Source organism: Antechinus flavipes, chromosome 2 (assembly GCF_016432865.1).
Source record: "Antechinus flavipes isolate AdamAnt ecotype Samford, QLD, Australia chromosome 2, AdamAnt_v2, whole genome shotgun sequence".
Lineage (NCBI taxonomy): Eukaryota > Metazoa > Chordata > Mammalia > Dasyuromorphia > Dasyuridae > Antechinus > Antechinus flavipes.
In genome coordinates this window covers 389,975,297-389,998,452 of record NC_067399.1, presented here as the reverse complement: position 1 = coordinate 389,998,452, position 23,156 = coordinate 389,975,297, and the positions used below count along the sequence as shown (strand labels likewise).

The window sequence follows — 23,156 nt, the reverse complement described above, 5'->3', positions numbered from 1 at the left end:
AGAGATTAGGTATCAACTTAAATGTAGCCATTTAAATAAAACAATCATCTTAAAAGCAATAAACAAATCTCTTAAAACACTTCTCTTAAAAGCAATAAGATTTCCCATTTTTCCAAAAAAAAATGATTAAAAGTCTTCTTATAAAATTTTATCATTCTGACCAGTAAAATTACTCTTCAAAAATCTTAATGATAGCAAATATTTTCTTGTAAGATGGTTAAATTTACCAATGACAAATATGATGTCACTAAAGTCAAAACTCAGAGCACAAAATGAATGAGAAGAAATATAGCACTGGATTCAAACTAGCTGAAGTAAAATATTTAATATAATTTTTAAAAGAACAATCAGGAGATGTATCAATCAAATCTGAAGTTTCAGGTCTGAAAAAGAAAGATACACTTAATAGTGTAGTGTTGGAAATATGATACTGAAAACTCTAAAATGCAGAAGAAATGAAATAACTTGATTTCGACCAAGGATAGATGACAGACAAGAAATAGATCCTGAAAATAATAATTTATTCAGGTAAAATATTTATTTTTGTCCTTGATATTTCATAGAAGAAACCTAGTCACTGTACTAACAAACCTACTTGTATTAACTTTTCTTAAGGACCTATCTTCTGAAAAGCACTGTAAACAATAATGAAGAAAATAAAAGCTTAGACTATACATTATCCCTGCATGAATGACATTAACTACTTGTGTAATCCTGGGCAAGTAATTTAATCTTGTTTGCCTCAATTTCCTCCTCTGTAAATTGAGCTGGAGAAGAAAATGATAAATCACACCAGTATTTTGCCAAGAAAACACCAAATGGCACTATGAAGAGTCAGACACAACTGAATAACAACAACATGATGAAACGTTAGCCTTTTCCAAAGAGAGAACTGATGGACTCACTATACAGTGAAGTATATTGTCTTCCTTTTTTTTCTTTTTTAATAGAATATCTAAAGAGCAAATGTGTTTTGATTATATATATATTTGAAATAGGTTTTATTTTTCTTGCTTTCACAGTGGTTCAGGAATAAGAACAATGTCAGGAAAGAATTTTAAAATTAAATTAAATTTTAAAAAGAAAAATAAAGTCACGTCTATGATTGTGGAGCCAAGACTTTGAAGGAGAGGCAAACACATTTCTTTTCTGTTTGTTTGGGGGGGGGGGATTGAGAGGCAATTGGGATTAAGTGACTTGTCCAGAGTCACTCAGCTAGTGTTAAGTGTCTGAGACTGGATTTGAAGTCAGGGCCTCCTTACTCCAAGGCCAGAATTCTATATACTATGCCATCTAGCTACCCAGATATATTATCCTAGATGTGAGCTACTCAGGCCCTAATTAGGTGACTTCAATATTTTTTGTTTTATAGCTACATCATAAGCACTTAATAAATGATTGATTGGAGAAGGGAAGTTGTACTTATCCATAATATAATTTTGAGAAAGCTTGTCTGTTCCATTCTACATGAATAAGTTCAATGAATGCTTATGTGAAGATTTTGAAGAGATTAGAAAGTATCCAAAAAAGTTGATAAGCACTTGGTATCTTCCTCTATTTCAGCTATCTAGAGACTCAGTTGCTCAGTACTCTCAAAATGGCATCAGAAACTTTTGGTCCAGTCCAATAATTCTTCCCTTTGTCTTCTTTAATGGCATTTTAACTTTTTTATGCTCCAGAACCTCAGGGACTTTGATAATATAATACAAATGTATTATATACATTATATACAAATATAATACAAATACTCATTCCACTGTCCTTGATGGAGAAGGGTATTAGAGAATTCTGCGGATTTTAACTCCTTTTTATGTCCTTCTTGAACTCTGAGTTTCATTCTTAAATACCATTATGATTATTCGGCTTAGTTGGATCTGTCATCAATCTTTCTGTAAAATTACTCCACTGCTTTTCACTGTTTTATATGCCAATAATGGTAAACTTCCAAAATCCTCTTACACAAGATTTTACAAAGAAGCTTAAATTCTGTGTTGATCTGCTATATCTTATCATAATTCAGAGAGAAAGTGTTTACTTGATCCGAGGCATTTTGGGGGCCATTGTGATCTCATCATTATGTGACTGAATTGCATCAGTAACAGAAAAGCCTATCACTGCCTGCCCATCTTCTGCAGCTACAATCCCTGTTCATACAAATGAGTTTCAACGAGTCCTTTCAACATGTTGGAGACTCTCTTTGATTTCTCCCAACACCTACGGTATATCAATGGAGCACTCTGACTAACTGTCCATGTGTCATCCATTTCTCTTCTCACATTACAAGTCCAATTTTCTCTTTCTGTCATACAATTGACTGATAACTTGAGGGGTCATCACTGGTTATATTTCAGACTGCTCACACGCATAATTCCCCCTTTCATCATCCTTTTGTAATGTTTACCTTTACTTCTTCAGAGGGAGTAGGATTCCAGATTTCACTTTTACTTAGCAATACTAGTAAAATAGTTGAGTTGAAAGGACAGGTCTTTGTTGTTTAAGGAAATTTGCTATCAATAAGTGATTTGCATTTCTCCAGGAGAAATATAGTATCCTCCTCTTTTTCACTTTTAGGAGATGCTTGTTGTCCATCTATATCTTTTTATCCCACATTCATATATCTCAATACCTACGTATCTATCCATTTCTCTATCTCTCTATAACTATATCAACATAGATATAGATAGATATCTTTTTCCTGCCAATTAATATGTAGTTGATTTTATACCTTGGTAGTGTTTTTGGTGGTCACTGTGCTCAGAGCTAGTTCTTTTGGAAAGAAAATTTTCAAGATCTAGCTGCTGTATAATTTACAAATCTTTGATCTGTCTTTCTCCTGATCACATTTTCACACATACTACCTGTATGCTACCCTGTGTATATGTCTATGGGTATTAATAAATTCAGAGTCCATAACAATCAGTTCAATTCACTGACAAATTATGGCAATCATGATAGCAAACCTCACTTTCCCTCATTTATAAAATAGAAATAAAAACAGCACTTACTTCTCAGGATTCTTGGGAGGATAAAATAAAATACTATAAAAAAAATTTTGCAAAGGTTAATGTGATATATAAATGGTAGCTAGCATTGGCATAAAACCCCAGCTTCTTAAATTCAGGGTCACAACCCCATATGAGGTCTCATAACTGAATGTGGGAGTCACAAAATTATCAGTAAATGTTTGGTATGTATACCTAATATATGCACTTTTGAAACAAGGGTCCCAAAAATTTCTTGAGCAAAAAGGCCCTATCAATGGGAAAATTTTAAGAAGTCCTTGCATAGACAATTAGTTTTATGTTTTCTAAATCGTTTTTCATAGTGGCTATGCAATGCCATTAAATGGAAGCAACTAGATAGCTTTAAAGATGATTTTACCATTTTACTTATCCAATAAATGAAATACATACAAGAACAATCAAAATAAGAAATTAAATATGCAGAAGATAAAACTCACACTAAGGATATATATGGCACAAAATGATTATGTAGGCCTCTTTAAAGTAGAGAGATGTAATGAGAACTAGTCAAAAGAAGAATTCTATAGAAATGAGTTACCATATTTCGGGTACAAGTAAGTAAAGGATAAATGAAAAATTTGACCCAAGAAGGGACATACTTAAGAATGTGAAGAAAGGAAAAGATGGGAAATAAAATGAAAGAGGAAAAAAGCATTTCTGAAATCTTAGCAGGTTACTTAAGAAATGTAAGGTATGATTTGAAGAGAGAAAATTAAAATTTTAAGGAAAAAGGAATGAGTCACAACAATCGTGGAACGTCTTGAGGGAAATAGCAATTGCCATCTGAACAAAAATAAAGAGGTATAATCAATAATCACCCACCTTCCCTGAGCTATCCAGGCCAGCTTCCTGCTTCTGGCCTCTTTCTCCAGAAACAGGACACGGAGGGAGGTTAGGGCTGAAGGCCATGAGGTCGTTCTTGGCCGCCCCTTCTCCAGAGCAAACCTGCCGCCGCTGCTGAGAATAAGACCAACTCCCCACTTCACTTGAGCACACCAACGTGGGCTTGCTGGGCCCATAGGAAGCCTGTGGAGGCGAGGAGCACCGAAGTGCCACATACAACAGTAGACTCAGCACCAACAGGCTGGACACTGAGCAGATGGCGATGATCAAATAAACATTCACATCCACTAACGCAGGCTCTTTCCCCATGCCAGCCTTTGCCGAGATCCCGGAAGCCCCTGAAAAAGTCTTTGAGGTCTCTCCATTCTCCACCACTGATACACGCACGGTGGCTGTGGTAGACAGGGCTGGTTCTCCATGATCCTTCACCAGCACCAGCAGCGTCTGCCTCGGCCCATCAGATTCCTCCAGAGCCCGTGTTAGGCTGATCTCGCCAGTGTACAGCCCCACCCGAAAAGGGTTGCGACCGACGCCCAACTCAGGCTGAAGCTCGTAAGACAACCACGCGTTGTAACCGGAATCCGCGTCAACTGCGCGGATCTTGGCCACGACGTGGCCCGCTGTCACCGACTGGGACACCAACTCAGTGGCTGCGACCCCAGCCGCTCCGGACCCTGAGTGAGGGGGCAGAACCACGGGAGGATTGTCGTTTTCGTCGAGAACAAACACCTGCAGGCTCACGTTGCTGCCTAAAGGAGGGAAACCCGCGTCGCGGGCGCTCACCTGGAACTGCAGCAGCTCCAGCTCCTCGTGGTCCAGGGGCTGCAAGGCGTACACTTTCCCGCTCTCCGAGTGCACAGACACATAACTAGACAGTGGACGCTCCCCAACCCTTCTCTCCACCAACGAGTAAGACACCAGCGCGTTCTCTTGCGCGTCCGGGTCCGACGCCGACACTGTGAAGATGTGACTGCCCGGAGGGTTGTTCTCCTTCACAAACACAGTATACACAGGTTGCTCGAAGGCTGGCGCGTTGTCATTCACGTCTTCGATGGCCACAGACACGCTGGCAGTGGTCCAGAGCGCTGGCTTCCCGCCGTCCCTCGCAGTCACCACGAGCTCATAGGCGGGCACGCTCTCGCGATCCACAGAACCCTCCAACACCAGCGAGTAGTAATTTCTGAAGGTGGACACCAGAGTGAAGGGCCCAGGGGATAACAGTGAGCAAGTCACCTGCCCATTGGGACCAGAGTCTCTGTCAGACACACGGATTGAGGCAATGACTGTACCAGGAGGGGCATCTTCTCTGACAGGCAGCGACAACGACGTCACTGAGATATTGGGGACGTTATCATTAGCGTCAGAGACTTCCACCAGGACAGTGCAATGACCAGTCATTGGGGGAGTCCCTTTGTCTTTCGCGTCAACTCGAATTTCATAAGAATTAACATCTTCAAAATCCAAATGTCCTTGAATTGAAATTTCTCCTGTATCTGGATTTATATGAAACTTATCTTTAATCACAGGTGGAGAGAGACTATTGAAAGAGTATAAAATCTCCTGATTGGTGCCCTCATCTGCATCGGAGGCGTTCAATCTAATCACTAAGGTTCCGGGGGCTGCATCTTCCATTATTTTCACTTCGTATTCTGATAGTTCAAAAGTGGGGGCATTATCGTTCACATCCAGGACTGTGATGAGCAGTTGCACCGTGCCCGTGAGTTCGGGTTTGCCCCCATCTGTGGCTGATAGTATTAAGTGATGTTCAGGAACTTCCTCCCTATCTAGCGGTTTTTTAAGCACCAGTTCGACCAATTTACTTTGCTCATTTTTTGATTTTACTTCGAGAATAAAGTAATTATTAATGCTGAGTCTATAAGTAAGTAAGGCATTAGAACCAATATCCGGGTCAGAGGCTCCCTCTAGAGGAAACGTAGAATCGGGCAATCGGGATTCGTAAAGAAACAGTTTTTGTTCCTTCACTGAGAACACGGGTGAATTATCATTAATGTCCTTGATCTCCACCTCCACATGAAAAACTTGCAGAGGCTTGTCTACTATCACCTCTAAATGGATGCTACAAATAGGATTGCGGCTGCACAGCTCCTCCCGGTCGATCCGAGAATTCACAAACAAAATGCCATTCTGCACATTTACCTCCAAATAATCCTTACGGCTCTTAGACACAATCCGGAACATCCTAGACACCAGCTCCCCGACCTCCAGACCCAAGTCCTGCGCGATGCGCCCCACGAACGTACCGTGTTTCGCTTCTTCCGTCACCGAATAATGGATCTGGCCGCTCCCCACTTTCCAAAATGTATGGAGCAGAAAGAAGAATGGAAACTGCTGGGCTCCCAAGCAACCTCTCCGGGAAAACAACATTGCAAACACTCTTTGCTTTATTCCAAAGGATATCTCAAATTTTGGAATACAGGTAAAGATGGGTGTCTGTTTCCTCCAGTCTTATTCTGCAGCATCCGCCATTGCTTTGCATCATTTAACGACAAAATAGAGCCTCCCTCCAAGACCCAAAAGATACGGTTTAGCGACATTGCGTGGTCGACAGCGACATCATGTGGCATCAGTGTGTAAGTTACAATCTTTCTTTACGGTATTTAAAAAAAAAAAAAAAACACAAAACTTGTCCAATATATAATTGGGTTTCATAAAATATTTTTCATTTCTCGAGTTTTGTAAGCTGCTCCAGCACAGCAGCAGTCTTCTCCATAGATGAAAAGGATGCTATCGTTGTGTCTGCTTGTGTTCCTTAATGATGAAGGATATGGTGCATTGATTCTTTTATATTTTTTAATTGGTTTTAAATATTCAGAAACAAATTGATGTAGTAAGGAAAGAAAATAGGCTTTGTACTTCCAGTCATAGAGCACTGAACAGAAATACTGGTATCTATGGGAAAAGGACTACATAAAAAAACTCAGCAGAGAAGTCTTGGGTCTGATTCCTGAAGTTTACTTACTGTGGCTGTAAACAAATCACTTGCTCTCTCAAAGTCGGTTTCTTCACATATAAAATGGAGACAATAATGCTAGCTGGGCAGGAAATGTCTTTGTAAAACTTAAAGTACTACGAGAATGTAAAAAATTTCACCTTGTCTTTAAAATATTAATAATGCTTTTTGAAATTGTCACTAAATTATTAGGTGCCACTGTGTACTAGGCACTAAGCACTTACGTACCTAAGAACTTAGGATAAAAAGAAAGAGAAAACACAGGTCCTGTTTTGAAGTAGCACATACTCTATTGAGAGAGACAACTTGCCAACAACTATTTATGAACAACTTATATTCAAGATAAATTGGAAATAACCAAAACAAAGAAGGCACTGGAATTAAGAAAGATTTGGAAATGTTTCTTGTAGAAGTTAGAGTTTTAGGTAAGTTCTGAGAAAGCTGGAGAATCCAAGAATTGGAGATGAGAAGGGGAGAACATTCCACACTTGTAGTCAACCAGGGAAAATGCTCAGTATCAAGAAATGAAATGTCTTTTTTTTTTTTTTTGAGGAACATCAAGAAGACCTATGTCATTGAATTACAGAATATTTTGGGGTGGAAGATGTTGAAGGGTTATGTAAGGTGTAAAATGTCTAAAAACCATGGAGGCTATTTATCAAGGGCTTTGCAAGCTGAGTAAAGGATTTTATACTGAATTCTGCAGGGAACCATTGGAGCTTATAAAGATGGCATGGTCAGACTTACACTTAAGGAAGATCACTTTGCCAGGTTAATGGAGGATGAATAGAAAAACTTGTGGAAGGCAAATCTATTAAGTAGTCTATTGCAACTATATAACCATGAGGTGATGAGAGCCTGCACAAGAGTGTTTGGAAGTGTCAAAGAAGAAAAGGTCACATATGCTAGAGATATCAAGAAGACAAAATCAACAAATAGGATAATTGGTGCTGAAAGAATGTGGAATCAAGCAAGATATCTAGGTTGCAAGTCTGAGAAATGGTGGTAGTACCCTCAACAGTAATAGGTAAGATAGGAAAGGAGAAGTGTGTTGGGGAAGGAAGATAAATTCCAATGAATAACATATTCCCAGAACCAACGTTGGAGTTAGAAAAACATTGTCTCAAATCATGCATATGATATGTGCTGGCTGTGTATCTCTGGGGCTATAACTTAAACACCCTGTTTTCCCAGCCATAGTTCCTACTGCTTAACAGAAGGCTTTGCCTTACTGAAAGCTGCTTATCTTAGTTATATAGCAGGTTGAAATTTTTCTTTTTAAAAAAGTTATATTTTAATTTCATTCTATAGAGAATTCTGCTTTTTTTTTTGCTTACACAAATCCTATTCATGCTTCAAGGTCTAGTTCAAATGCAATCTCCACTGAATTCTTATAGCACATTATACTTCTTTTTCGCCATATATTTCATAGGCCCTTTGTACTGTTATTTATGAGCCTTATCTCAGTGATTAACTGAGAGCATATAACTTTTTTTTTTATAGTAGGCATTCAGCAAATACTTTCAGAAGATTGAACTGTGATAATTGTTCTAATTCTTCTTTATTGCCTTGAGGGGAGAGTGAAGATTTTAAGATTCTTAGACAATGATAAGTTGTTTCTGGGTGATCTAGAAAATGTTCTGAAGATGACCCAAAGAATTACTAACACAGACTGCCCTAACACTGTGGTAAAATCTAATTTCCTACTACTCAGGGATCTCGTTGTTCTTTCATACTCATAACCTTCAGGAAATCGATTAAGGATTCTTCCTTAAGTTCTTCCTTAAGTCTCTCAGGGAATCAATAAGAAAGTTAAACAAGCATAGCTCTAATGAATGAATCCCTTACTTATTAATTTTCAATAATTTATTGAAGCTAGTTTTCCCCCCTTTATCTCCATCCCCCTATGTCCATTATTGAAATAACAACTATTTACCAAGAATGTTATAACTAAATTTCTATTTTCTTAATGAATATGTTAAAAATTAATTTAATTACAATAGTATCATGTCATCTATCATGAAATTTTATTGTTTTCTCCCTTATTTCAAAGCTACCACCTTTATTCCTTCTAAAGAAAGAAGAAAAACATAATGACTGATGAAATAAGTTTAGTGACTTCTATAAACTGCCAACACATAATATTTCTGATATTACCATGAGTTCAAATGCATATTACAGATTTCAAGTCTTACAGACTCAAATTTAGTGATGATAAAAATTCCATATCCTCAGTATTCCCAATATTATTATTTCTTCCGTATAAATTAAAAATGTTAAGGAATTAGAGAGACCTAGGGAAAATTGAGAGGCATACAAAACATGACAAATGGATAATAATCCTGACCAATCACTAGGTGCTTATTGATAGCCTAGTCTATGCTCAGTACAAATAGAAATATGCCTGATCTGGAAAAAATGGCTAATATCTCTTGACCATCATAAAGAAAATATCTCAGTTAATGAGATGGAGAAAGAAGAAGGATGAAGAAGAAAGGAAGAGGATCAAGAGGAGGAAAAAGAGGAGAGAAAGAGAAACAGAGAAACAGAGAAAGACATAGAGATAGAGACAGAGATTAGGTATCAACTTAAATGTAACCATTTAAATGAAATAATTTCCTTTAAAAACAATAAAATTTTCTACTTTTTTCAAAAAATAATGTCACCATAAATCTTCCTATGAAATTTATCTATTCTGACCAATAAAATTACTCTTCAAAAATCTTAATGATAACAAATATTATATCCACGAAAGATTATTAAATTTACAAAACACCAAAAGAACAAGAGCACAAAATGAATAGGGTAAAATCTCACTGGATTCAAATTAGCTGAAGTAAAGTCTTTAATATCATTTTAAAAAAGAACAATCAGGACATGTATCAAAGCCAAATCTGAAGTTTCAGGTCTGAAGAAGAAAGGTACACATAATAAATAGTATAGTGTTGGAAATGTGATACTAAAAATATAAAATTAAGAAGAAATTAAAGAACATGATTTGAATAATGCCCAAGGATAGATGACAACCAAAAAATAAAACTTGCAATCAGTAGTTTATCCAGGTAAAATATTGATTTTTTATCCTTTATGTTTCATAGAAGAGACCTAGTCACAATACTAACAAATCCACTTTTATTAACTTTTCTTAATTATCTGATTTCTAAAAACTATTGTAAGCAATAATGAAGAGATTTTAAAGCATAATCACTGAGTGCATGGCATTTCCATGACCATTATAACACACAATAATGAAGCTATAATTTAAAGCACATCTTAGAGATAGCAAGATAAATTATTATTGGAGGTCCAAGGAAAAGATGGGAAGTTACATATGGAAACAGGGAAGGCTTCTTGAAAGAGGTGGAGTTTGGTCAGGAATATTAAAGGACTGGGGAAGGGTGGTGATGAACACAAAGTGTTAATCATCAAAACAATGTGTACTGGCCAAGACATAGGGTGGTAGATAAGTGGAATAGATTAGGTCCACAATATATCCTACTAAATGACCACAATGATCTCATGTTTCATAAACTCAAAGATCCAAATTTTGGAGACAGGAATTCCCTATTTGATAAAAATTGCTAGGAAAACTGGGGATCAGTTTGGCAGAAACTACGCATAAAGCAATATTTCAAACCATATACTAAGATAAAGTCAAAATAGATTTATGGTTTAAATATGAAGAGTGATATAATCATAGAGAGAGGCTAATGGGAAGTGTAATGGATAATTGTGATTATATGAAATTAATAAGGTTTTTCACAAACAAAAGCAATGCAGCTAAAATTAGAAAGAAAATAGAAAACTGGGGGAAATTATTTTTATAATGAGTTTTTCTAATAAAGATTGCATTTCTCATAAGGAACAGAGTCAAATTTATTTTTGAAAAAATAATGCCATTCTGCAATTGGTACATGGTTAAAAAACATGGTACTTTTTGAGAAGAATGTAGCAAAACTAATAATAGTTATATAAAATGCTCTAAATCATGACTGATAAAAAGAAATGCAACTAAAACCATCTCTGTGGCACCACCTCACATCTATCAGCCTGGCTAACAAAAAAATCACTAGAGGGAATATGAAAAAAGGTATACTAATGCACTGTGGGCAGAGTTATGAACTGGTTCCACCACTCTAGGAGAACAATTTGGAACTACCAACATGACTTTTAGCATACCCTTTCACTCAGCAACAGGGCTACTAGATTTTCATCTCAAAAAGATCAAAGGAAAAGGAAAAAAGTCTATATATACAAAAATAATTATAGTAGTTCTTTCTTAGTCTAAAGGAATTAGAAACTTAAATAGGAAAATGGCTTAAGAAATTATGGTATGTAAATATTATGGAATATTAGTTTGCTATAAAATGAAGAGAATGGTTATGATGTAAAATGAAGTGAACAAAAGAAAAATAATTATACAGCAACAATTATATTGTCCAGATTATCAGCTTTAATTCTATAACTTTGATTAAGACAATGACCAACTACATTTCCAAAGTTCAGAAATGGTCTCAGACATTTACTCATTGTGTGACCTTGGGCAATTCTCTTAACCCTGTTTGCCTCAGTTCCCTCACCTGTAAACTGCATTAGAAAAGGAAATGGTAAACTACTCTACTATTTTGCCAAGGAAATTACAATTTTTGCCAGGGTGAAGCATCAGAGAGGGTACTTTGGTAGATCCTTTTACCCCTTAGACAGACTGTCATAATAACTGAATAATGCCATTTAGTAACTTTGAAATGTATTTTTCTTGCGCTCAAAATGTGGCATATCATCTAGAGTTCAGGCTCGCAAAAGAATACAAACTCAAAAATTAAATGGATCGGTGATTTCATCAATAATAGAAAAGCCTTTCAATGTTTGCCTATTTTCTGTAACTACCAACCTCTTCACACAAGTTAGTCAAAAAGGATCTGCCCAACATGCTGGAGTCCTTCTTTGATTTCTCCCAACAATTAAGGCATATCAATAGAGCACTCTGACTAATTATCTATCTGTCATCCATTTCTCTTGGCACAAGCCAACATTTGTCACACTTTCTCTCATACAACTCATTGATGACATCCTGTGATCTTCTACAGAAATTATCATTGTTTATATTTTAGACTATTCATACCCATACTTCCCCTTTTCATCACTCTCTGTATGATTTTTACCTTTATTTCTTCAGAGAAAGTGACATTCCAGATTTCATTTTTATTCAGCAACAACAGTATAATATTTGAGTAGAAAGGACAGGCCTTTGCTATTATAGGAAATTTGCGATTAGTAAGTGATTTGCATTTCTCTAGAAAAAATATAATATCCACCTCTTTTTCATTTTTAGGAGATGCTCATTGCTCATCTATATATTTTTTAAATCTCACATCCACTATATATTTTTCCTGACTTTTAAAATGTAGTTGATTTTTTACCACTGTGGCGCCCTTTGGTGTTCTGTGTATCCTATTTCTATGAATTATTTTTGAAAGAAAAAACTGCTATATAATTTACAAATCTTTGGTCTCTCTTATCCTGGACACATTTTCATACATATATGCTACTCTGTATGTATGTTTATGGGTATTAATAAATTCACAATCCACAACAATCAATTCAATTCACTGACAGATTATGGCAATCATGATAGCAAACCTCACTTTCCACATTTATAAAATAGAAATAAAAATAGCACTTACCTCTCAGGATACTTGGAAGGACTATACACTACTATAAAAAAATTTTTGAAAACTTTACTGTGATATATAAATATATAAATACTAGCTAGCATTGGCATAAAACCCAGCTTCTTAAATTGAGGATCACAATCCCATATGGGGTCTCATAACTGAATGTGGGAGTCACAAAATTATGATTTATTATCAGTAAATTTTTGGTATGTATACCTACTTTATATACACCTTTGAAACACGGGTCACAAAAATTTCTTGAGCTATAAGGACCTATCAATGGGAAAAATTTAAGAAGTCCTTGCACAGACAATTAATTTTATGTTTTCTAAATCGTTTTTCACAGTGGCTATGCAATGCCATTAAATGGAAGCAACTAGATAGCTTTAAAGATGATCATCCAAACTATGATTTTACTTATTCAATAAATGAAATACATACAAGAACGATCAAAATAAGAAATTAAATATGCAGAAGATAAAACTCACACTAAGGATATTTATGGTGCAAAATGATTATGTAGGTCTCTTTAAAGTAGAGAGATATAATGAGAACTAGTCAAAAGAAGAATTTTATAAAAATGGGTAACCATGTTTCATATTCTGGTAAGTAAAAGATAAATGAAAATTTTGACCCAAGAAGGGACATACTTAAGAATGTGAAGAAAGGAGAAAATGAAGAAGAAAATAGAAGAGGAAAAAAGCATTCCTGAAATCTTAGCAGGTTGCTTAAGAAATGGCAGGCATGATTTGAAGAGAGAAAAATAAAATTTTAAGGGAAGAGGAATGAATCACAACAATTGTGGACCGTCTTGAAGGAAACAGCAATTGCCATCTAAGCAAAAATAAAGATCAGTAATCACCCACCTTCCCTGAGCTGTCCAGGCCAGCCTCCTGCTTCTGGCCTCTTTCTCCAGAAACAGGACACGGAGGGAGGTTAGGGCTGAAGGCCATGAGGTCGTTCTTGGCCGCCCCTTCTCCAGAGCAAACCTGCCGCCGCTGCTGAGAATAAGACCAACTCCCCACTTCACTTGAGCACACCAACGTGGGCTTGCTGGGCCCATAGGAAGCCTGTGGAGGCGAGGAGCACCGAAGTGCCACATACAACAGTAGACTCAGCACCAACAGGCTGGACACTGAGCAGATGGCGATGATCAAATAAACATTCACATCCACTAACGCAGGCTCTTTCCCCATGCCAGCCTTTGCCGAGATCCCGGAAGCTCCTGAAAAAGTCTTTGAGGTCTGTCCATTCTCCACCACTGATACACGCACGGTGGCTGTGGTAGACAGGGCTGGTTCTCCATGATCCTTCACCAGCACCAGCAGCGTCTGCCTCGGCCCATCAGATTCCTCCAGAGCCCGTGTTAGGCTGATCTCGCCAGTGTACAGCCCCACCCGAAAAGGGTTGCGACCGACGCCCAACTCAGGCTGAAGCTCGTAAGACAACCACGCGTTGTAACCGGAATCCGCGTCAACTGCGCGGATCTTGGCCACGACGTGGCCCGCTGTCACCGACTGGGACACCAACTCAGTGGCTGCGACCCCAGCCGCTCCGGACCCTGAGTGAGGGGGCAGAACCACGGGAGGATTGTCGTTTTCGTCGAGAACAAACACCTGCAGGCTCACGTTGCTGCCTAAAGGAGGGAAGCCCGCGTCGCGGGCGCCCACCTGGAACTGCAGCAGCTCCAGCTCCTCGTGGTCCAGGGGCTGCAAGGCGTACACTTTCCCGCTCTCCGAGTGCACAGACACATAACTAGACAGTGGACGCTCCCCAACCCTTCTCTCCACCAAAGAGTAAGACACCAGCGCGTTCTCTTGCGCGTCCGGGTCCGACGCCGACACTGTGAAGATGTGACTGCCCGGAGGGTTGTTCTCCTTCACAAACACAGTATACACAGGTTGCTCGAAGGCTGGCGCGTTGTCATTCACGTCTTCGATGGCCACAGACACGCTGGCAGTGGTCCAGAGCGCTGGCTTCCCGCCGTCCCTCGCAGTCACCACGAGCTCATAGGCGGGCACGCTCTCGCGATCCACAGAACCCTCCAACACCAGCGAGTAGTAATTTCTGAAGGTGGACACCAGAGTGAAGGGCCCAGGGGATAACAGTGAGCAAGTCACCTGCCCATTGGGGCCAGAGTCTCTGTCAGACACACGGATTGAGGCAATGACTGTACCAGGAGGGGCATCTTCTCTGACAGGCAGCGACAACGACGTTACTGAGATATTAGGAATGTTATCATTGGCGTCTTGGACTTCCACTAGGACCGTGCAATGACCAGTCATTGGGGGAGTCCCTTGATCTGTTGCATCTACTCTAATTTCATACGAATTAACATCTTCAAAATCCAAATGTCCTTGAATTGAAATTTCTCCTGTATCTGGATTTATGTGAAATTTATCTTTAATCACAGGAGAAGCGAGACTATTGAAAGAGTATAAAATCTCCCGATTGGTGCCCTCGTCTGCATCGGAGGCGTTCAGTCTGATCACTAAGGTTCCGGGAACCACATTTTCTATGACCTTCACTTCGTATTGTGATCGTTCAAAAATGGGGGCATTATCGTTCACATCCAGGACTGTGATGAGCAGTTGCACCGTGCCCGTGAGTTCGGGTTTGCCCCCATCTGTGGCTGATAGTATTAAATGATGTTCAGGAACTTCTTCCCTATCTAGTGGTTTTTTAAGCACTAGTTCGACCAATTTACTTTGATCATTCTTTGATTGTATTTCTAGAATGAAGTAATCACTGGCGCTTAGCCTATAACTAAGTAAGGCATTAGAGCCAATATCCGAGTCAGAGGCTCCCTCTAGAGGAAAGGAAGAATCAGGCAATCGGGATTCGTAAAGAAACAGTTTTTGTTCCTTCACTGGGAACACGGGTGAATTGTCATTAATATCTTTGATCTCCACCTCCACATGAAAAACTTGCAGAGGCTTGTCTACTATCACCTCTAAATGGATGCTACAAATAGGATTGCGGCTGCACAGCTCCTCCCGGTCGATCCGAGAATTCACAAACAAAATGCCATTCTGCACATTTACCTCCAAGTAATCCTTACGGCTCTTAGACACAATCCGGAACATCCTAGACACCAGCTCCCCGACCTCCAGACCCAAGTCCTGCGCGATGCGCCCCACGAACGTACCGTGTTTCGCTTCTTCCGCCACCGAATAATGGATCTGGCCGCTCCCCACTTTCCAAAATGTATGGAGCAGAAAGAAGAATGGAAACTGCTGGGCTCCCAAGCAACCTCTCCGGGAAAACAACATTGCAAACACTCTTTGCTTTATTCCAAAGGATATCTCAAATTTTGGAATACAGGTAAAGATGGGTGTCTGTTTCCTCCAGTCTTATTCTGCAGCATCCGCCATTGCTTTGCATCATTTAACGACAAAATAGAGCCTCCCTCCAAGACCCAAAAGATACGGTTTAGCGACATTCCGTGGTCGACAGCGACATCATGTGGCATCAGTGTGTAAGTTACAATCTTTCTTTACGGTATTTAAAAAAAAAAAAAAAAACACAAAACTTGTCCAATATATAATTGGGTTTCATAAAATATTTTTCATTTCTCGAGTTTTGTAAGCTGCTCCAGCACAGCAGCAGTCTTCTCCATAGATGAAAAGGATGCTATCGTTGTGTCTGCTTGTGTTCCTTAACGATGAAGGATATGGTGCATTGATTCTTTTATATTTTTTAATTGGTTTTAAATATTCAGAAACAAATTGATGTAGTAAGGAAAGAAAATGGGCTTTGTACTTCCAGTCATAGAGCACTGAACAGGAATACTGGTATCTATGGGAAAAGGACTACATAAAAAAACTCAGCAGAGAAGTCTTGGGTCTGATTCCTGAAGTTTACTTACTGTGGCTGTGAACAAATCACTTGCTCTCTCAAAGTCGGTTTCTTCACATATAAAATGGAGACAATAATGCTAGCTGGGCAGGAAATGTCTTTGTAAAACTTAAAGTACTACGAGAATGTAAAAAATTTCACCTTGTCTTTAAAATATTAATAATGCTTTTTGAAATTGTCACTAAATTATTAGGTGCCACTGTGTACTAGGCACTAAGCACTTACGTACCTAAGAACTTAGGATAAAAAGAAAGAGAAAACACAGGTCCTGTTTTGAAGTAGCACATACTCTATTGAGAGAGACAACTTGCCAACAACTATTTATGAACAACTTATATTCAAGATAAATTGGAAATAACCAACACAAAGAAGGCACTGGAATTAAGAAAGATTTGGAAATGTTTCTTGTAGAAGTTAGTTCTGAGAAAGCCGGAGAATCCAAGAATTGGAGATGAGGAGGGGAGAACATTCCACACTTGTAGTCAACCAGGGAAAATGCTCAGTATCAAGAAATGAAATGTCTTTTTTTTGAGGAACATCAAGAAGACCTATGTCATTGAATTACAGAGTATTTGGGGGGAAGATGCTGAAGGGTTATGTAAGGTGTAAAATGTCTAAAAACTATAGAGGCTACTTATCAAGAGTTTCGCAAGCTGAGTAAAGGATTTTATACTGAATTCTGCAGGGAACCATTGGAGCTTATTAAGGATGGCATGGTCAGACTTACACTTAAGGAAGATCATTTTGCCAGGTTAATGGAGGATGAGTAGAAAAACTTGTGGAAGGCAAATCTATTAAATAGTCTATTGCAACTATACAACCATGAGGTGATGAGAGCCTGCACAAGAGTGTTTGGAAGTGTCAAAGAAGAAAAGGTCACACATGCTAGAGATATCAAGAAGACAAAATCAACAAATAGGATAATTGGTGCTGAAAGAATGTGGAATCAAGCAAGATATCTAGGTTGCAAGTCTGAGAAATGGTGGTAGTACCCTCAACAGTAATAGGTAAGATAGGAAAGGAGAAGTGTGTTGGGGAAGGAAGATAAATTCCAATGAATAACATATTCCCAGAACCAACGTTGGAGTTAGAAAAACATTGTCTCAAATCATGCATATGATATGTGCTGGCTGTGTATCTCTGGGGATATAATTTAAAGACCCTGTTCTCCCAGCCATAGCTCCTACTGCTTAACAGAAGGCTTTGACTCACTGAAAGGTGCTTATCCTAGGTATATCACAAGTTGCAATTTTTCTTTTTTTAAAAAGTTATATTCTGATTTCATTCTATGGAGAATTCTGCTTTATTTCTGCTTACACAAATTCTATTCATTCTTCAAGATCTAGTTCAAATGCAATCTCCACTGAATTCTTATAGCACACTATACTTCTTTTTGGCCACATATTTCATAATCCCTTTGTTCTGTTATTTATGAATCTTATCTGAGTGATTAGTCTAATTCCTATATATCACTTTGTCAGTAATTTTTGAATGCTCTGTGTTTAGCAAATAACATTTTTTTACAGTAGGCATTTAGCAAATACTTTCAGAAGATTGAACTGTGATAATCATTCTAATACTTCTTTATTGCCTTAAGGGGAGAGATGAAAATTTTAAGATTCTTAGACAATGACAAGTTGTTTCTGGGTGATCTAGAAAATGTTCTGAAGATAACCCAAAGAATAACTAACACGGTCTGCCCTAACACTGTGGCAAAATCTAATTCCCTACTACTCAGGATCTCTTTGCTCTTTGATACTCATAACTTTCAGGAAATCGATTAAGGTCTGTGTTCTTCCTAAAGTTTCTTAGGGAACTAATAAGAAATTTAAATAGGCATGGTTCTAATTAATGAATCACTTACTTTTAATTTTCAGTAATTTATTGAAGCTAGTTTTCCCCTCTTTATCTCCATCCTCCTATGTCCATTATTGTAATAATCACTCTTTACCAAGAATGTTATAACTAAATTTCTATTTTCTTAATGAATGTTAAAAATTAAGTTAATTACAATAGTATCATCTCATCTATCATGAAATTTTATTGTTTTTTCCCTTATTTCAAAGCTACCACCTTTATTCCTTCTAAAGAAAGAAAAACATAATGACTGATGAAATAAGTTCAATGACTTCTATAAACTGCCAACACATGAGTTCAAATACATATTACAGATGCCAAGTTTCACAAAAATTTCCATATTTTCAGTATCTCCAATATTATTATTTCTTCCATACAAATTATATATATATATATTTGCTGAGGCAATTGGGGTTAAGTGACTTGCCCAGAATCACACAGCCAGGAAGTGGTTAAATGTCTGAGACCAGATTTGAACTCAGGTCCTCCTGACTTCAGGGCTGATGCTTTATCCACTGCATCACCTAAATTCCATACAAATACAAAATGTTAAGGAATTAGAGAGACCTGGGAAAAATTGAGAGGCATGCAAAACATGACAAATGGATAATAATCCTGCCCAATCATTAGTTGCTTATTGATAGCCTAGTCTATGCTCAGTACAAATAGATATGTGCCTGATCTGAAAAAAATGGCTAATATCTCTTGACTACCATAAAGAAAATATCTCAATTAATGAGGCAGAGAAAGAAGGATGAGGAAGAAGAGAAAGATGAGCAAGGGAAGGAAAAGGAGGGGAGAGACAGACAGACAGACAGACAGAGACAGAGACAGACAGAAAAACAGAGAGAGAGATGGAGACAGAGACACAGAGAGAGACACAGAGAAACAGAGACAAAGAGATTAGGTATCAATTTAAAAAAAATAAAAATAAAAATAAATTTTAAAAAAGAGATTAGGTATCAACTTAAATGTAACCATTTAAATGAAATAATTTCCTTTAAAAACAATAAAATTTCCTACTTTTTTCAAAAAATAATGTTATATTAAATCTTCCCATGAAATTTGTCTATTCTGACCAATAAAGTTACTCTTCAAAAATCTTAATGATAAAAAATATTATATCCATGAAAGATTATTAAATTTACAAAACACCAAAAAAAAAAAAAGAGCACAAAATGAATAGGAGGGAAATATTCCTGGATTCAAACTAGCTGAAGTAAAGTCCTTAATATCATTTTTAAAAAGAACAATCAGGACATGTATCAAAGCCAAATCTGAAGTTTCAGATCTGAAGAAGAAAGATACATAATAGTGTAGTGTTGGAAATTTGATACTAAAAATATAAAATTGAGAAGAAATTAAAGAACATGATCAGTAGTTTATCCAGTAAAATATTGATTTTTGTCCTTTATATTTCATAGAAGAGATTAGTCACAATACTAACAAATCCACTTTTATTAACTCTTCTTAAATACCTGATTTCTAAACACTGCTGTAAGCAATAATGAAGAGATTTAAAGCATAATCACTGTGTGCATGGCATTTACGTGATCATTATAAAACACAGTAAATGAAGCTATAATTTAAAGCACATCTTGAAGATAGTAAAACAAATTATTATGGGGGGTCCGAGGAAGAGATGGGAAGTTACATATGGAAATAGGAAAGGCTTCTTGAAAGAGGTGGATTTTGGTTAGGAATATCAAAGAACTGAGGAAGAGTAGTGAAAATGAAAGAAGACTACTTAGCAGTAACAGGTTTCAAACTATAACACAAATTGTTAGTCATCAAAACAATGTGTACTGGCCAAGAAATAGGGTGGTAGATAAGTGGATTCCACTATATCTATAAGATAGATTCCACAATATACCCTTCTAAAGGACCACAATGATCTCATGTTTCATAAACCCAAAGATCCAAATTTTGGAGACAAGAATTCCCTATTTGACAAAAATTGCTAGGAAAACTGGAAATCAGTTTGGCAGAAACTATGCATAAAGAAATATTTCAAACCGTATACTAAGATAAAGTCAAAATAGATTTGTGGTTTAAACATAAAGGGTGGTATCATAAGCAAATTAGGGAAGCACAGAAGTTTTGATTTGCCAGAACTGTGGATAAGAAAACAATTTATTACCAAGAGAGAGAAGATCATGGGAAGTGTAATGGATAATTATGATTATATGAAATTAACAAGGTTTTGCACAAACAAAACCAATGCAGCTAAAATTAGAAAGAAAACAGAAAACTGGGGGAAATTCTTTTCACAATAAGTTTTCCTGATAAAGACTGCATTTCTTATAAGAAATTGAGTCAAATTTATTTTTAAAAAAATAATGCTATTCTCCAACGGTTAAAGAATATGAACTGGTACTTTCTGAGAAAAAAAAGATCAAAACTAATAATAGTTACATAAAATGCTCTATATCACGATTGATAAAGACAAATGCAACTAAAATCACTTCTGTGGCACCACCTCACATCTATCAGATTGGCTAATAAAAAAAAATCACTAGAGGGGATGTGAAAAAAAACGGTATACTAATGCACTGTGAGTGGAGTTATGAACTAGTCCCACCACTCTGGGGGAACAACTTGGAACCATCAATAAATAGTTTTTTGCATAAACTTTCACCCATATGGCACCCATATTCAGCTACTAGATCTTCATACCCAAAAAGGCAAAGGCAAAGGAAAAAGGTCTATATATACAAAAATAATTATAGCAGCTCTTTCTTAGTCTAAAGGAACTGGAAACTTAAATAGGAAAATGGTTTAAGAAATTATGATATGTAAATATGATGGAATATTAATTTGCTATAAAATGAAGGGAATGGTTATGATGTAAAATGAAGTGAACAAAATGAAGAAAAATAATTATACAGCAACAATTATGTTGTCCAGATTATCAGCTTTAATTCTATAACTTTAATTAAGACAATGACCAACTACATTTCCAAAGGCTTCACTACATGGTGCAACAGTAGGTCAGGCCTGAAGTCAAGAAGACCTAACTTGAGAGATGAATGCCTCAGACATTTACTCATTGTGTGACCTTGGACAAATCTCTTAACTCTGTTTGCTTCAGTTTCCTCATCTCTAAACTGAGTTAGAAAAGGAAATGGTAAACTACTCTACTATTTTGCTAAGAAAATTACAAATTTTGCCATGGTTAAGTATCAGAGAGGGTACTTTGATAGATTCCTTTACCTATTAGACAGACTGTCATAATAACTGAATAATGCCATTTAATAACTTTGAAACATATTTTTGTTGTGCTCAAAATGTGGCATATCATCAAGAGTTCAGGCTCCCAAAAGAATACAAATTCAAAAATTAAATGGTTCTATGATTTCATCAATAACAGAAGAACCTATCAATGTTTGCCCATTTTCTGTAACTACCAATCTCTTCACACAAGTTAGTCAAAAAGGATCTGCCCAACCTGCGGGAGCCCTTCTTTGATTTCTCCAATAATTAAGGCATATCAACAGAGCACTCTGACTAACTATCCATCTGTCATCCATTTCTCTTGGCACATGTCAGGTCTTGGCACACTTTCATAAAACTCATTGATGACATCCTGTGATCTTCTACAGAAGTTATCATTGTTTATATTTCAGACTACTCATACCCATAGTTCCCCTTTGCATCACTCTCCATATAATTTTAACCATTATGTCTTCAGAGGAAGTGGCATTCCAGGTTTCACTTTTATTCAGCAACATTAGTAAAATATTTGAGTAGAAAGGACAGGCTTTTGCTATTATAGAAAGTTTGCTATTAGTAAGTGATTTACATTTCACTAGCAGAAATATAATATCCACCTTTTTTTTCACTTTTAGGTGATGCTTGTTCTCCATTCATATCTTTTTATCATACATCCATTATATTTTTTTTTCCTGACTGTTAAAATGTAGTTGATTTTATACCTCGGTGGTGTTTTTGATGTTCACAGTATCCAGTTTCTATGAATTATTTTTGGAAAAAAAAGCTGCTATATAATTTGAAAATCTTGGGCTTTTTTTCTCCTGACCACATTTTCACACATATATGCTATCCTATATGTTTGTCTATGGATATTAATAAATTCAGAGTCCACAACAATTAATTCAATTCACTGACAGATTATGGCAATCATTATAGCAAACATCACTTTCCACATTTATAAAATAGAAATAAAAATAGCACTTACCTCTCAGGATACTTGGGAGGATAAAATACAATACTATTTTTAAAAAATTTTGAAAACCTTAATATGATATATAAATGTTAGCTAGCATTGGCATAAAAACCAACTTTTTAAATTGAGGATCACAACCCCATATGGGGTCTGATAACTGAATGTGGGAGTCACAAAATTATGATTTATTATCAGTAAATATTTGGTATGTATACCTACTTTACATTCACCTTTGAAATACGGATCACAAAAATTTCTTGAGCAAAAAGGCCCTATTAATGGGAAAAATTTAAAAAGTCCTTGCACAGACAATTAATTTTATGTTTTCTAAATCGTTTTTCATAGTGGCTATGCAATGCCATTAAATGGAAGCAACTAGATAACTTTAAAGATGATTTTACCATTTTACTTATCCAATAAATGAAATACATACAAGAACGATCAAAATAAGAAATTAAATATGCAGAAGATAAAACTCACACTAAGGATATATATGACACAAAATGATTATGTAGGCCTCTTTAAAGTAGAGGGATATAATGAAAACTAGTCAAAAGAAGAATTTTATAGAAATGGGTAACCATTTTTCATATTCTGGTAAGTAAAAGATAAATGAAAATTTTGACCCAAGAAGGGACATACTTAAGAATGTGAAGAAAGGAGAAAATGAAGAAGAAAATAGAAGAGGAAAAAAGCATTCCTGAAATCTTAGCAGGTTGCTTAAGAAATGGCAGGCATGATTT

General features: G+C 36.7%; 1 protein-coding gene across 6 annotated transcripts in view; it reads right to left on the bottom strand.

Annotated features, from left to right (window-relative positions):
- Positions 1-23,156, bottom strand: part of LOC127550013 (protocadherin alpha-C2) — a 214,278-nt gene that overhangs the window by 180,550 nt on the left and 10,572 nt on the right. For 2 of the 6 annotated variants that reach the window (XM_051978575.1, XM_051978577.1), the window contains exon 2: positions 3,846-5,930. The exons of 2 other annotated variants lie outside the window; for them this stretch is intronic. In XM_051978575.1, coding sequence (XP_051834535.1) covers positions 3,846-5,930 — 2,085 coding nt within the window. Of the gene's footprint in view, positions 1-3,845; positions 6,424-13,378; positions 16,053-23,156 lie in introns of those variants that run through there. 2 more of the 6 variants (XM_051978574.1, XM_051978576.1) reach the window with 2 other exon arrangements.